Source organism: Hakea prostrata, chromosome 2, assembly GCF_041222555.1.
Source record: "Hakea prostrata isolate BN-2017 chromosome 2, UWA_Hpros_2, whole genome shotgun sequence".
Lineage (NCBI taxonomy): Eukaryota > Viridiplantae > Streptophyta > Magnoliopsida > Proteales > Proteaceae > Hakea > Hakea prostrata.
The window spans coordinates 57,756,079-57,767,812 of NC_142601.1; the positions used below are offsets into that span (position 1 = coordinate 57,756,079).

An 11,734-nucleotide genomic window follows, 5' to 3' on the forward strand; every position below is an offset into this window, starting at 1 on the left:
GCAAATCTTACGGTAGAATAGATGTGAGGGTATTTTGGTCATAAAAATCACAAATTGTCATCAATTGATCTTATTGAAAAGCTCAAGGGAGGCAGATGCAAAGAGTCTATTTTTTGGGATTAAAAATGACATGGACCAAACCTCAGGGGTACAGATGAAAATTACCCTAAAATTTACTTTGAAAAAGTATATGTAAATCTAGAAATTTTACAATAGGATTTCTTATATGACGGATATTTATTCTTTAAAGAAAGGGTAATTTTCATCTGGACCCCCTAAGGTTTGGTCCATGTCATTTTTAGTCCAAAAGAATGAACACTTTGCATCTGCCTCCCCTGAAGTATTTAATAAAATCAATTAAGGACAATTTGTTATTTTTATGACCAAAATACCCTCACATCTATCTACCGTAAGATTTGTATATTTTCTTAACAATTAAATCTAACGGTGAAAATCAAAAGTGTGTTTTTCCTCTTCAACTCCGGTGACAACCTCTGTTCTTAGCTGCCGTAACGAACGCTTTGCAGCGCCCCATAAGATGCTATGTTAGTGTTCTCAATGGCTTCCGTTTGAACGTCTCTCTCTCTCTCTCTCTGTGGGCAGTGGCAAATGCAATGGCAACAGTAATGGCAAATTTGCTAAAAAAAGCTATCCATCTAACTATTCCTCTGGAACAGAAGAAATGTTAAAACGATGGTGCTCGGTGACCTTCTCTCTGCTACAACTCTACAAACCGACAACAAAATCCATGCTAGCAAGATTCCTCTCTCTATCCTTCCCCATCTTCTGTGTCTTCCTGGTCTCCCTCTCTGTTTCTTCTCTAAAAACCCTAACTTTTAGAGTTTATCTTCTCACTCAAATCACTTCCGCATTTCAACTTGCTTCTCCATGCTTCCTGTCTACCCCCTCTTTAATGTTGCAGATTTTTTTCTTCTTCTTTCGAATGGCCAATTTAGAGAAAGAAGAGAGTGAGAGAGGAGTGTGATTACAGATTCATCTTATCTCTCTTCGTAACCCACCTTTTTTAAATTCTGATTGGTTTGTTGATTTTAATATCTCTGTTACTTCCCTGGCCGGAAAATGGGCTGCATCAAAGGTGGACGACCTCCCGGCCGTTGCTCTTTGCTGCGAACGGTGCCAGTTCCTTGAAGAGGCAATCCGGCTACGTTTCGCTTTGGTTGATGCTCATGTTGCTTACATTCATTCTCTGAAAGGGATTGGAGCTTCATTGCATCGCGTCTTCGACAAAGATCTCGACAATTCTACTTTTCCTCCGCCTTCCCCTGTGCTTCCTCTTCCCACTCGAAGGAACGAAGATCTTGTCGCTGCCGTTGCAGCGCAACCTTCCGCCGCTGTACTTCTCGTGATTCCAACTCAAATTCAGGTTCACATATTCACTTCTATTTCGATTCAACAGAATACATATGAGAGGGTCTTTTGGTCATAAAAATAATAAATTGTCCTTAATTGATCTTATTGAATACCTCGGGGAGGCAGATGCAAAGTGTTTATTTTTTTGGACTAAAAATGACATGGAACATACCTCAGGGGTCCAGATGAAAATTACCCTTAAAGAAAATTACTAAAGACAGAAAGATCCACGACTTAAAATTTCTCTTATTTCGAAACGATTTCAGGAGCTTTCCTTTACCCTTCTCTTATTGCAGGTACAAGTCTCGTCTGATTGTAATTGTTCCTTCTCTTCTTTAGGAGACGCGCTGTGATTATTCTCATTCAATCCTAACCTTTTTATCTCTATTTTCCTGGTTCTTCTATTTCTTCCTTTTGTACAATAGTTGAAGAACCGACTACACTTCATTTTGTAGTCTGTTGTAACGAAACAAATTTTTTGTCCGTGAGATGCTTGCTATAAGTCCTCACTGGCTTCTTTCTTCTACCAATCCGTGGCATTTCCTGGCTGCCTTCGGCTTGAGGGTTCATGTTTTAGTTCATAAGGATTAGATTGATCACAATTTCCCAATGCCGGGAAGATATTCAACAATCTTGTCAAATTAAACATGAAACAGAGAAATTCACATCTTGATTCCCCACAGTTATCTGACATTTTGGTGTTTGGTAACAAACAATCTTCATGATTTATATTTTGGTTTGGACCATGCACGTTGATGTTCAGTAGTTTCATTTTTACAGGAATAGAATCACTACAATTTTTCCTCAAGAGGAGATTATGTTCACTTTGCCGTGGTGTTCTGATTTTTGCGTGTTTATTGTTTCATTTCAATAGATCAGTCTTTGAACATCAAATTATTGTACAATTTTTTTGTTGGAATATGCTCTTTGAGCATGGATGAATGTGAATGAAAATCATTCAATATGGAGAGTTTGTGGAAATAGATGTTTGGGAATTCCTATGGACTATTTGGTGGTTCATTGCATAAGGAGAGTTAAGTGCATGGACTATTTGGTGGTTCATTTCTCAAGGAGAGATAATGAATGGAAGGTTATGATTAAAGGGTTTCTCATTTCCCTAACATAGTTCATAAGTGAAGTCATAATGGGACTTTTTATTTCTCAAGAAAGCTCTTCATTTCCCTAAACTTAATTCATTAAGTTTGGTAGTAATTGACGATGACTCTTCCTTTTGTCAAGTGACAAAGGCTTCCACTATAAATGGGGACCCTCCCTGATGAAGACAAGTTTTGTGGATTCTTCTTTCTTGTGTTTCAAGGTCTTTTGCTAATATTATTTTGAGAATATTCATAGTGTTGTGTGGTTCTTGTTAATGGTTGATTGAAGCTCTTCCTTTGACAAGTAAAAAGTTTTTGGGTTTATTCCTTCTTTCAGTTTTAGAGTCTTGATAAAGTTCTTTTGAGAAGTCTTGTTATATTGTGGTATTACGGTGATAGAAAGAAGGCACTTAACAAGTTCATCGTAGCGGTCTACTTTGTGCTAAGTATTCTGTTGTTCGTCGTTGTATCCTGGGAGACAGACGTTCGTTGAATCTTCAAGCACACTGTGGAGGGGACGAATCTGTTTTAAGGAAAGCGTCTGACACGCCTCTACGTTTTTCCTTTATTCCTCTCCTTATCGGTTCAGGTTCTGTTTACATGTCTTTCCAAATTATTCTCATAATTCTTTATTTCCCTGATTATATTATCAATTTTGGCTAACAATTTTCTGTAAGACTATTTGTGTGTGTTGAGATTGCATAAGACTGACTGACAGCTTAAAAGACTTGGTAGTATCAATTCTATAAGTAGGAATATTAATATCTCTATTAGTTTTCAGTCCCTTTTAACCACAAAGACTGGGCAGCATCAATTCATATTTCCAAGTGATTCCTGTATATCAGGTTTGCTATTGCAGCTCTCGCTTTTGGAAATAAGAAGCATAGGATATTTTACTTTCTACAGAGGTAACTCAAATAATGACTTGATTAAAATTAATTAGTTAATAAAAAGTGAAATAAACTGGATAGTTCTCTATTTGGGCAATTCTTCAAAACATTCATGTCTGACTTGGAAAAGGTCTTTCTTCTAAGAAAGCTACATAGAATATGTGGTATTCTGGTTGGGTATATGGTTGAGGTTTGATTTGTGGTCTACATATGTTGGCCATTTTCAAGTGTCCATGCCCAAAATTAAAGATATATGGACATGTTGGAAGATGCTCTTTGAGCATGAGTGAATGAAAATCATTTATTAAGGGAATATGTTTTTTGAGCATGAATGAATGAAAATCATTCATTAAGGAGTTTGTGGAAATAAGTGCATGAAATAATTATGGACAATTAGGTGTTTCAAATCCCAATGATAGTTCATGCATAAACTTTTGATTTCCTAAGCATTGTTCATGAATGGAGGGTTATGGGACATTAACATTTGGCCTTTTGATTTTCCAAGCATTATTCATGAATGGAGGGTTATGGGACTTTTATTTCCCAAAGAACTTCCCATTTCCCTAACTTGATTTTAAATGACCAAAGTTCTTCATTTCCAAGTTTGGCTGTAAATGACAAGGACTTTTCATTTTTCCAAGCTTGTTAATGGGACATTGATGGTAATATGGTATGTTCATTATACCAACCAAAGACCTCTACTATAAATTGAGATCCCCCCTTGACAAAGATAAGTCTTTTTTGGGTTTTTCTCTTTATTTATTTAAGGATTTTGCTAAGAGTGCTTTGAGAGTTTTCTTTAATATTTTGTGAGTCTTGTCAATGTTTTGAGAAGTTTGTCGATTTGGATTTTTACAATGATAGAAGGAAAACACATATCAAGTTCGTCGTAGCGGTCTACTTTGTGCTAAGTATACCGTTGTTCATCGTTGTATCTTGGGAGACGGACGTCTGTTGAATCCTCAAGCACACTTTGGAGGGAGTTTAAGATTGTTACCCATATTGCAGATATAATCAGGGGAATAAAGAATTAAGAGAAGAATTGGAAAGGCATGTAAACAAAACCTAAACCAAAAGGAGAAAATAAAGGAAAACCGTTGAGGTGCATCAGACGCTTTCCTTAAAACAGATTCGTCCCCTCCGAAGTGTGCTTGAGGATTCAACGGACATTTGTCTCCCAGGCACAACGACGAACAATGGTATACTCAGCACAAAGTAGACCGCTACGGTGAACTTGATATGTGCCTTCCTTCTATCACCGTTAACAATTCAAATCGACAAACTTCTTAAAACATTGACAACTTGACAAGACTCACAAAATATTAAAAAAGACTCTCAAAGCACTCTTAGCACAATTCTTAAATAAATAAAGAGAAAAACCCAAAAAAGACTTATCTTCGTCAAGGGGGGATCTCAATTTATGGTAGAGGTCTTTGGTTGGTATAATGAACATACCATATTACCATCAATGTCTCATTACCAAGCTTGGAAAAATGAAAAGTCATTGTTATTTACAGCCAAATTTGGAAATGAAGAACTTTGGTCATTTAAAATCAAGTTAGGGAAATGGGAAGTTCTTTGGGAAATAAAAGTCCCATAACCCTCCATTCATGAACAATGCTTGGGAAATCAAAAGTTTATGCATGAACTATCATTAGGATTTGAAACACCCAATTGTCCATAATTATTTCATTCACTTATTTTCATAAATTCCTTAATGAATGATTTTCATTCACTCATGCTCAAAGAGCATATTCTCTTAATGAATGATTTTCATTCACTTATGCTCAAAGAGCATATTCCAACAGAACATACTCTTTTTCTCTCTACCATCAGGGGTACCTCAGGGAGTGGCACTGAAAACTTCACCAACACCCCCCAAAAAGAAAAAGAGAAAAGGAAAATTGATGTCATTATTGCCAAGAAAGTGGTTGTTTCACCTGTGAAAATTTAACAGCATGTGGAATTCAAAAACTACGTGCATCAGAGACTATCTTGGCAAATAAATCTGTGGGTTAAAGATAGAAAGTTAGAAGAATCAGTTGAAGAAATGGAAATTAGTGCATTGGTCATTGAGCAGTGTTCCCTCTTGGCATAGCAAACCTTCTGTTTTCGGTATCTGGATTTAATCACTCCTTTGATTAGTCTTGCATATTTTTTATGAATTAATAGAGGCAGTTGGATGTTGATTATAGTTTTAAGCTTGATTTACAGTTTTAGTCTTGCAGGACCCTTTTTTGATAATTCATCATCCTATGTCCTATTACTTCGAGACATGGTAGCATATGCTCGTTCTGATCTGTCATCCCTTCTTATTTTTTACACATATCCAGAAAAAGAAATTGAGCTTTATACCTCTTAGTGCTACTAATTTTCATGGTTTTCAATGTTCCCTGAAAATTGTTTTGATAAACTGCAACTTGCTTTTTTTCCTCAGTTATGTAATGTTTGGGCTGCATCATTTGGGTATCCTGTTCGCATTACCATGGGTAACTATGAAACAGGGAGTAGGTTGAAGGAGAGTGTGACATATCTTTCAAGATTAAGGCATGTTAAGAATCAATTATCTTGGTGCCTGCTGCCTAGATATCGTTGCCTTCTTCTGAGGCAACTGCGTACGGTACTGTTGTTAATAATATATATAATAAGTCACAAGGAGATAGACTTCGACAGATAAATTGTAGCTCCTTCATTATTCGGTAGCAGTGACCCATACTTGTGATGAGTTGTCCATTTTTTGTTGCCAGACAGTGGGTCTTCCATATTGTAAACCAAAGCATTTTTGTGTCAGGGTCTTTAAGAATTCTCTTTATTACATGTTGATTTGGTTTTTCTCCTTTAGTGTAAAATATCTTTGTTTCTGAGTCCTTTGCACTTAGGATGACAAAAAGAGTAGATGATTGTGGCCAGGAATTAGCTGCCACTAAGTAGCATTAAGAAGTGAAAGTATACCTTGTTTTCCTTATGGGGAAACGATCACGCAAGAAGTTGTAGTTGGACTGCTGAGGCTGTAGTTTCTGGTATTTTCTTCAGCAAAAGATTAATATAATCTAGCATGGGAAAATGTGTGGCAAGTGCTTTTTTTACATCCTATTTCTAGGGAATGATATATTCTGAACTATTAGTTTACGCTCATTGTTTTCTCATTTCCAGTCAAAATTGAAAGTTGTATCATATGGCTTTCTAACTGTCATTGCTTACCTAGAACCTTCACTATTAGTAGCCAGTGATTAACATTAATAAATAAATAAATAAAAGAAAAACTAAAACTAAAAATAAAATAAAAAACTGTAAGAGCAAAACCGTATTGTCCAAATGCCTAACAAAGTACCTTTCAATACTGAGTCAAAGTCGAACTCCAACTTCCTTCCTGACTTTCTCTGCTGCTTTTCAATTCAGCAAGGCAAATTCCTTTGGTTTATGAATGACTGCTGCAACAACCATATTTTGTATTAAGTGCTACTCTTCAAAACATTAATTTGTGTCTGCTAGATAAACGAAAGATGCAAGAGGCTGTTCTTTTCGACCATGGTGCTTCTTCTCGTGCACAAAAGAAAATTTAGTGCTAGAATCACTCATGATTTTTAAGCAATTCCATTACATTTGGTCTATTACTCGATTTCTTTGTGGAGTTTATACTTTCATATGGTTGCTTTTTAGAAAAAAGAAAGAGTTTGCATATATTAGACTGATCTCTTCTGTTTGTGAGGCTGAAATAATCAAAACATCAATCTTTAATCTGTTTAATTAAATGATTTGAACTTTAGCTTACAACATTCGAGTAGAGCTGTTGAGGACTCTTGTTAGATTAACATTTCTGGATGCTCTAAACTCTTCATAACATTCTAGAGGTTTATCCTGTTTTCATTGGTGGACACAGAATACCTCTTTGTGTTATTCTTTTTTTATTTTTCTTTTCTCTTTGGTGGTTTTTTTTTTTTGGGGGGGGGGGGGGGGGAACATACAAAGGAGTTGTGAGAGGCCGCCTGGCCCTCTGGACCCCTATCCGTACATATATTTTCTGTCTGGAAAACATCTTCAGTTTTGAAAGAATGGTACATTTGCTAGCTTTCTATTGTGATTTATGGGGAGGAATTTCAATATATTACATGAGCATGGTAAAGCACAGAGCTATATTCCTGATATCATCTACTCATGGCTGCAGAATCAATAGAATTCCAGTATGGTCAAGATCACTCAAGCAAATCGATATTTTCTTAGAGATTGAGTTGGAGAGATCCAATGCCAAGTAAGTCTATAATTCAATCTCATGCCTATTTTACAAGAATGAACTTCTACTACAACAACAACACCAACAATGATAACCTTATCTCAACTTAATCAGCTCGGCTGCATATATTCTAGAAGAGACACTAGCTGAGGAATAGAGAACTATATTGAGTGGGGCAAACAACAACACCACAAATTCTAGGGCATCATTGACCATGGCTATGAACTGCTTTTTGACATCCCAATATTATACACTGGACCTTGAAATGGAGTAAAAGACTGCGAGAAGCGATGCAGCATCGTTCATCAACTCTATGGGGTCGATCACTCGATTGCATAGATCCCTGATGAGACCACTGTACAAGCAAGGCTTAAGCCATTTGTCTAGCTGAGTTTTTACTATATCTTTGTAAATAATCTGCGTAGTTTAGAACATATAGCAGAATTTATTGTTTGAGATTTCCAAATTCAGTTAGGATTGGTATCAGTAATTCAGCTTAGTTTTCAATTAGGTAATGATCAGTGGCAGCAGGTAGTATTCAGTTGAGTTAGGCCCAGGTCTCATGATTGCTACCAAATACCTGATTTTGTGATCAATGCCTTGAATTTTGGCATGTTAAAGTTAAATAATTTACAGCTTAGAATTGCTATTGTGTTATTTTTATCCACTTTTAACAAGTTGTGTAGGTTTATTGGCACTCAGCAGTTTTTAATGGCTAATTGAGGTGGAGAGTAGTAGTGAACAGAATCTAAAATTGGAGAAAATAACATACCCACTAATCTGCCAGTGCAGCAGTTGTTATTGAAGGGAAGAAGATTCTCTCTTCCGAGGGGCATATCAAGATGGTTCAGCAGCACCTGCAACAGAAGAGCAGTGATGAGCTGGGGAGATGGTAGCCATGGTGCTTTAGGTCTGCCTGGTTCCCCACTAAGCAGTGATGCCTATGAGCCTACTCCAGTTCATGGGCTGCCTTCTGATGTATCGAGTATTGGTGTGGGCCACTACCACTCACTTGCAGTTACTGCCCAAGGAGAGGTCTGGGCCTGGGGTAGAAACCTTGAAGGTCAGCTCGGTTGTGGTCTTTCTGTTCCCAGGTAATTCACTCTGATGTCATTTTCATTTTTCAGTTTGATAGCATCATAATTAGCCCTTGTAACGGTGAAATTTTTTCCAATATTGTCATGAGCTTTTTATTTTTTCAGTTTGATAGCATCATAATTAGCCCTCATAACAGTGAAATGTTTCCAATTTTGTCATGAGCTTTTTATTTTTGGGTTAAATTTGAAGAAGCAAGTCCTTTTCATTGGCACATGTTATCTTACTATTTCTAGCAAATCAGGGTTGTCTCTCATATTTCCTTTATGTGACCCTTGGTTGTGGATATCAGGGAATCATGGAATGAACCAAGGCTGGTGCAGGGCCTGGACAGAGTAAGGGTCAGGGCTGCATTTGCATCTGGTGTTATTTCTGCAGCCATTGGCGATGATGGTTCATTGTGGGTGTGGGGAAGATCCAAGCGCGGACAGCTCGGTCTTGGCAAAGGAATAATTGAGTCTGTCCTACCTTCCAGGGTAGAAGTGCTTGCAAGGGAGGAGATTGTTAAGGTTGTCCGTTGTCCTGGTCTCCTGGTCCTAGGTCCTTACCTCGCCAGTCTTTCCCCCCCCCCCCTCCAATGGTCCATCTCTATATGTTTCTGATATAATTCATTAGACATACATGAGTGCTTCAACCAAATTGCTTGAGATATTGTTGTTCATGTTCCTGCCAAATAGGCTGTTGTCTTCTCCTCTGTTTCTTTTTTGGGCTTTCCTCCCTTTTATTTTCTGGGATTATCTGTGGTACAATCGTCAACTAATATGTGATTTTCAATACCCCCACCCCCAACCCCCCTTCACTCTTAGGAAAAAAGAAAAAAGAAAAAAGAAAAAAAAAGAAGAGGTCTTGATCTATTTCTGTGTCATAGAAATGCCAAATTGTAAAATTTTCATCTTCTTTGGGGCAGGTTTCTCTTGGATGGGGCCATGTTCTAGCACTGACCAAGGACGGAAAATTGTTTGGCTGGGGTTATGCTGCAGATGGCAGGTTAGGCCAGATGGGGGATGCTGTGGAGATGAAAGCAGAGGGCTTGTCTCCAACAAACAGACACCTCCTGAATTCACCCCTGGAAGTTGCTGAACAACTAGTCTTGGATAGTATTGAGAAGGAGAAAAACATGCCCATCATCTGGGAGCCTTGTCTTCTGCCAGAACTGAATGGTGTCAAGATCTCAGATGTGGCTTGTGGGCTTGACCACTCTCTAATTCTCTGCAGTAAGTAGTTCATGACTATGCAAATGTGTGTGATTTTGGCTTGTGGTATGGCTGCAATACCTTTGCTTTTATTTGAGCAACTGAGAGAGCAACTTCAGCCGTCCATTTCAGGTGATCATACTCTGTTGAGTGGTGGAGACAGTACATATGGTCAGTTGGGAAGAGTACCAGAAACTTCAGGATTGGCATCGGTGGACATGAACTGTTTTGAGCCTCTGTCCATGTCATCTGGCCTAGGGCATTCTTTAGCGCTGTGTAAACTTCCATCATCTGGGGTCTTCGGAGAGGCCGTGGGCATTGTTTCATGGGGATGGAACGGTAGTTCTCAGCTTGGAAGAACCGGAAAAGAGACCATCCCTGGTGTGGTTGAAGGCCTCTCAACTGAAACCCCTGTTTCAGTGTCTGGAGGGCGTGTGCATTCAATTACACTCACTTCAAAGGGAGAGATTTGGGCATGGGGATGTGGCAAAAATGGAAGGCTTGGGTTAGGGAGCTCCATAGATGAAATTGAGCCAACTCTTGTTGAGAGCTTAGAAGGTTTTGAGGTTCTACAAGCTGTATCAGGTTTTGATCATAATCTAGTCCTTGTGGCAGAATGAGGTAACCTTAGTCATTGTTACTACACTAGTGTTGAGCAGAAGAAGAAATTGCTCAAACTGTTTGATCTCCATCCATTTCTCAAGGCTTAGCAGCTCTTCATCCATTTTTTCAAGAGTTTCATATTCTTTCTAGTCTACAGAGTTTAATTGATGTTCCATTAAAAGGAGCTTTTTTTATTGATTTAGCATACGAGACATCCACCAAGACATCACCTTCGTTCTTAGGCAAGATACAGTGAAACAACATGAACCAGCAACATGCAATTATAAGGAGTGTTTTATTTTTTTTACTATTAAACTTTATACTCGACTTACGTAGTTTTCTAATGATTGGAACAATGTGAACCCAAAAAAAAAAAATGTGATGCATACCTTATCCCAGGAAAAGAAAAGAAAAGAAAAATCTGAGCTCCATTTATGATTTAATTAACCTAGTTAAAAGGGTATGGTTTTTTTTTTGTGGGAACACTAGTGACTTATTTTAGGAGGTGGGCAATATGTTACATATACCATTAATGAGAGTCAAACTAATGATTTCCTCAATATAAGATGTTAATAAATGCCAAAAGCCATGCTTGTTGTCAACTTTAGTTTTGTAACTAAATTCTACACCACTGAGTCCCCCGAACCGGGCCTAAATTGATTGTCTATCCACATTTGAAAAAGGAAAGGGAAAAGAAGGAAATTTTTTAGGTCACTTCCTTAATTACTTCTTAATATTAATACAATTTTTTGAATTACTCAATTTATTAAACAGACCCTTGGTATGGTGAAAATGTATTAAACATGCTCTTACTATGTCGTTTGGTAACGGTCTTTTCTAAGAAAAACGTTATTTTCGAGAATTGTCTTCTAGCGTTTTGATCAAAGCATAATTTTGACCATTTTGTGAAATTTGGGCTGAGAATGCTTGAGGACCCATCATTTTCTTATGAAAGTAGAGGAATTAGAAATTGTGTATAAATGAATTTAGGTTGATGTCCCTCTCTCTGCATAATTTTTAGATGTATTGTTTGTTTTTGAGAACGGTAAAATAAATCAAAGTTATTTTGAAAAAAGTAAACTTAGACATGAAAAGTTATTTTGAAAAAAGTAAACTTAGACATGAAAATTGAATTGGTTCATTTCCTTAAAGCACGACATATTTTATCAAACATTTTTTGGCATTTTTCGGTGTTTTGATAACGAAAAACATAAAAAAAACTGTTCCTTGACCAGTTATTAAGAGCGCAACTGT

At 37.4% G+C, this 11,734-nt stretch overlaps 1 protein-coding gene across 6 annotated transcripts; it reads left to right on the forward strand.

Annotated features, from left to right (window-relative positions):
- The first annotated feature begins 464 nt into the window (after positions 1 to 464).
- On the forward strand, positions 465 to 10,999 carry RUG2 (Regulator of chromosome condensation (RCC1) family protein). Of its 6 annotated transcripts, XM_089145405.1 has the most exons (7): positions 1,536 to 1,667; positions 2,951 to 3,057; positions 7,524 to 7,607; positions 8,377 to 8,683; positions 8,977 to 9,193; positions 9,592 to 9,898; positions 10,010 to 10,999. In XM_089145405.1, exons 3-7 carry the CDS (start codon positions 7,601 to 7,603, stop codon positions 10,495 to 10,497), a joined length of 1,326 nt encoding a protein of 441 aa, XP_089001531.1. In that variant the 5' UTR covers positions 1,536 to 1,667; positions 2,951 to 3,057; positions 7,524 to 7,600; the 3' UTR covers positions 10,498 to 10,999. The 6 variants fall into 6 exon arrangements, with proteins under 6 accessions (XP_089001533.1, XP_089001531.1, XP_089001534.1 ...); XM_089145407.1 differs by lacking the exons at positions 1,536 to 1,667; positions 2,951 to 3,057 and adding an exon at positions 465 to 1,384; XM_089145408.1 differs by having other exon boundaries at positions 1,536 to 3,057; positions 8,276 to 8,683.
- The last annotated feature ends 735 nt before the right edge of the window (positions 11,000 to 11,734 follow it).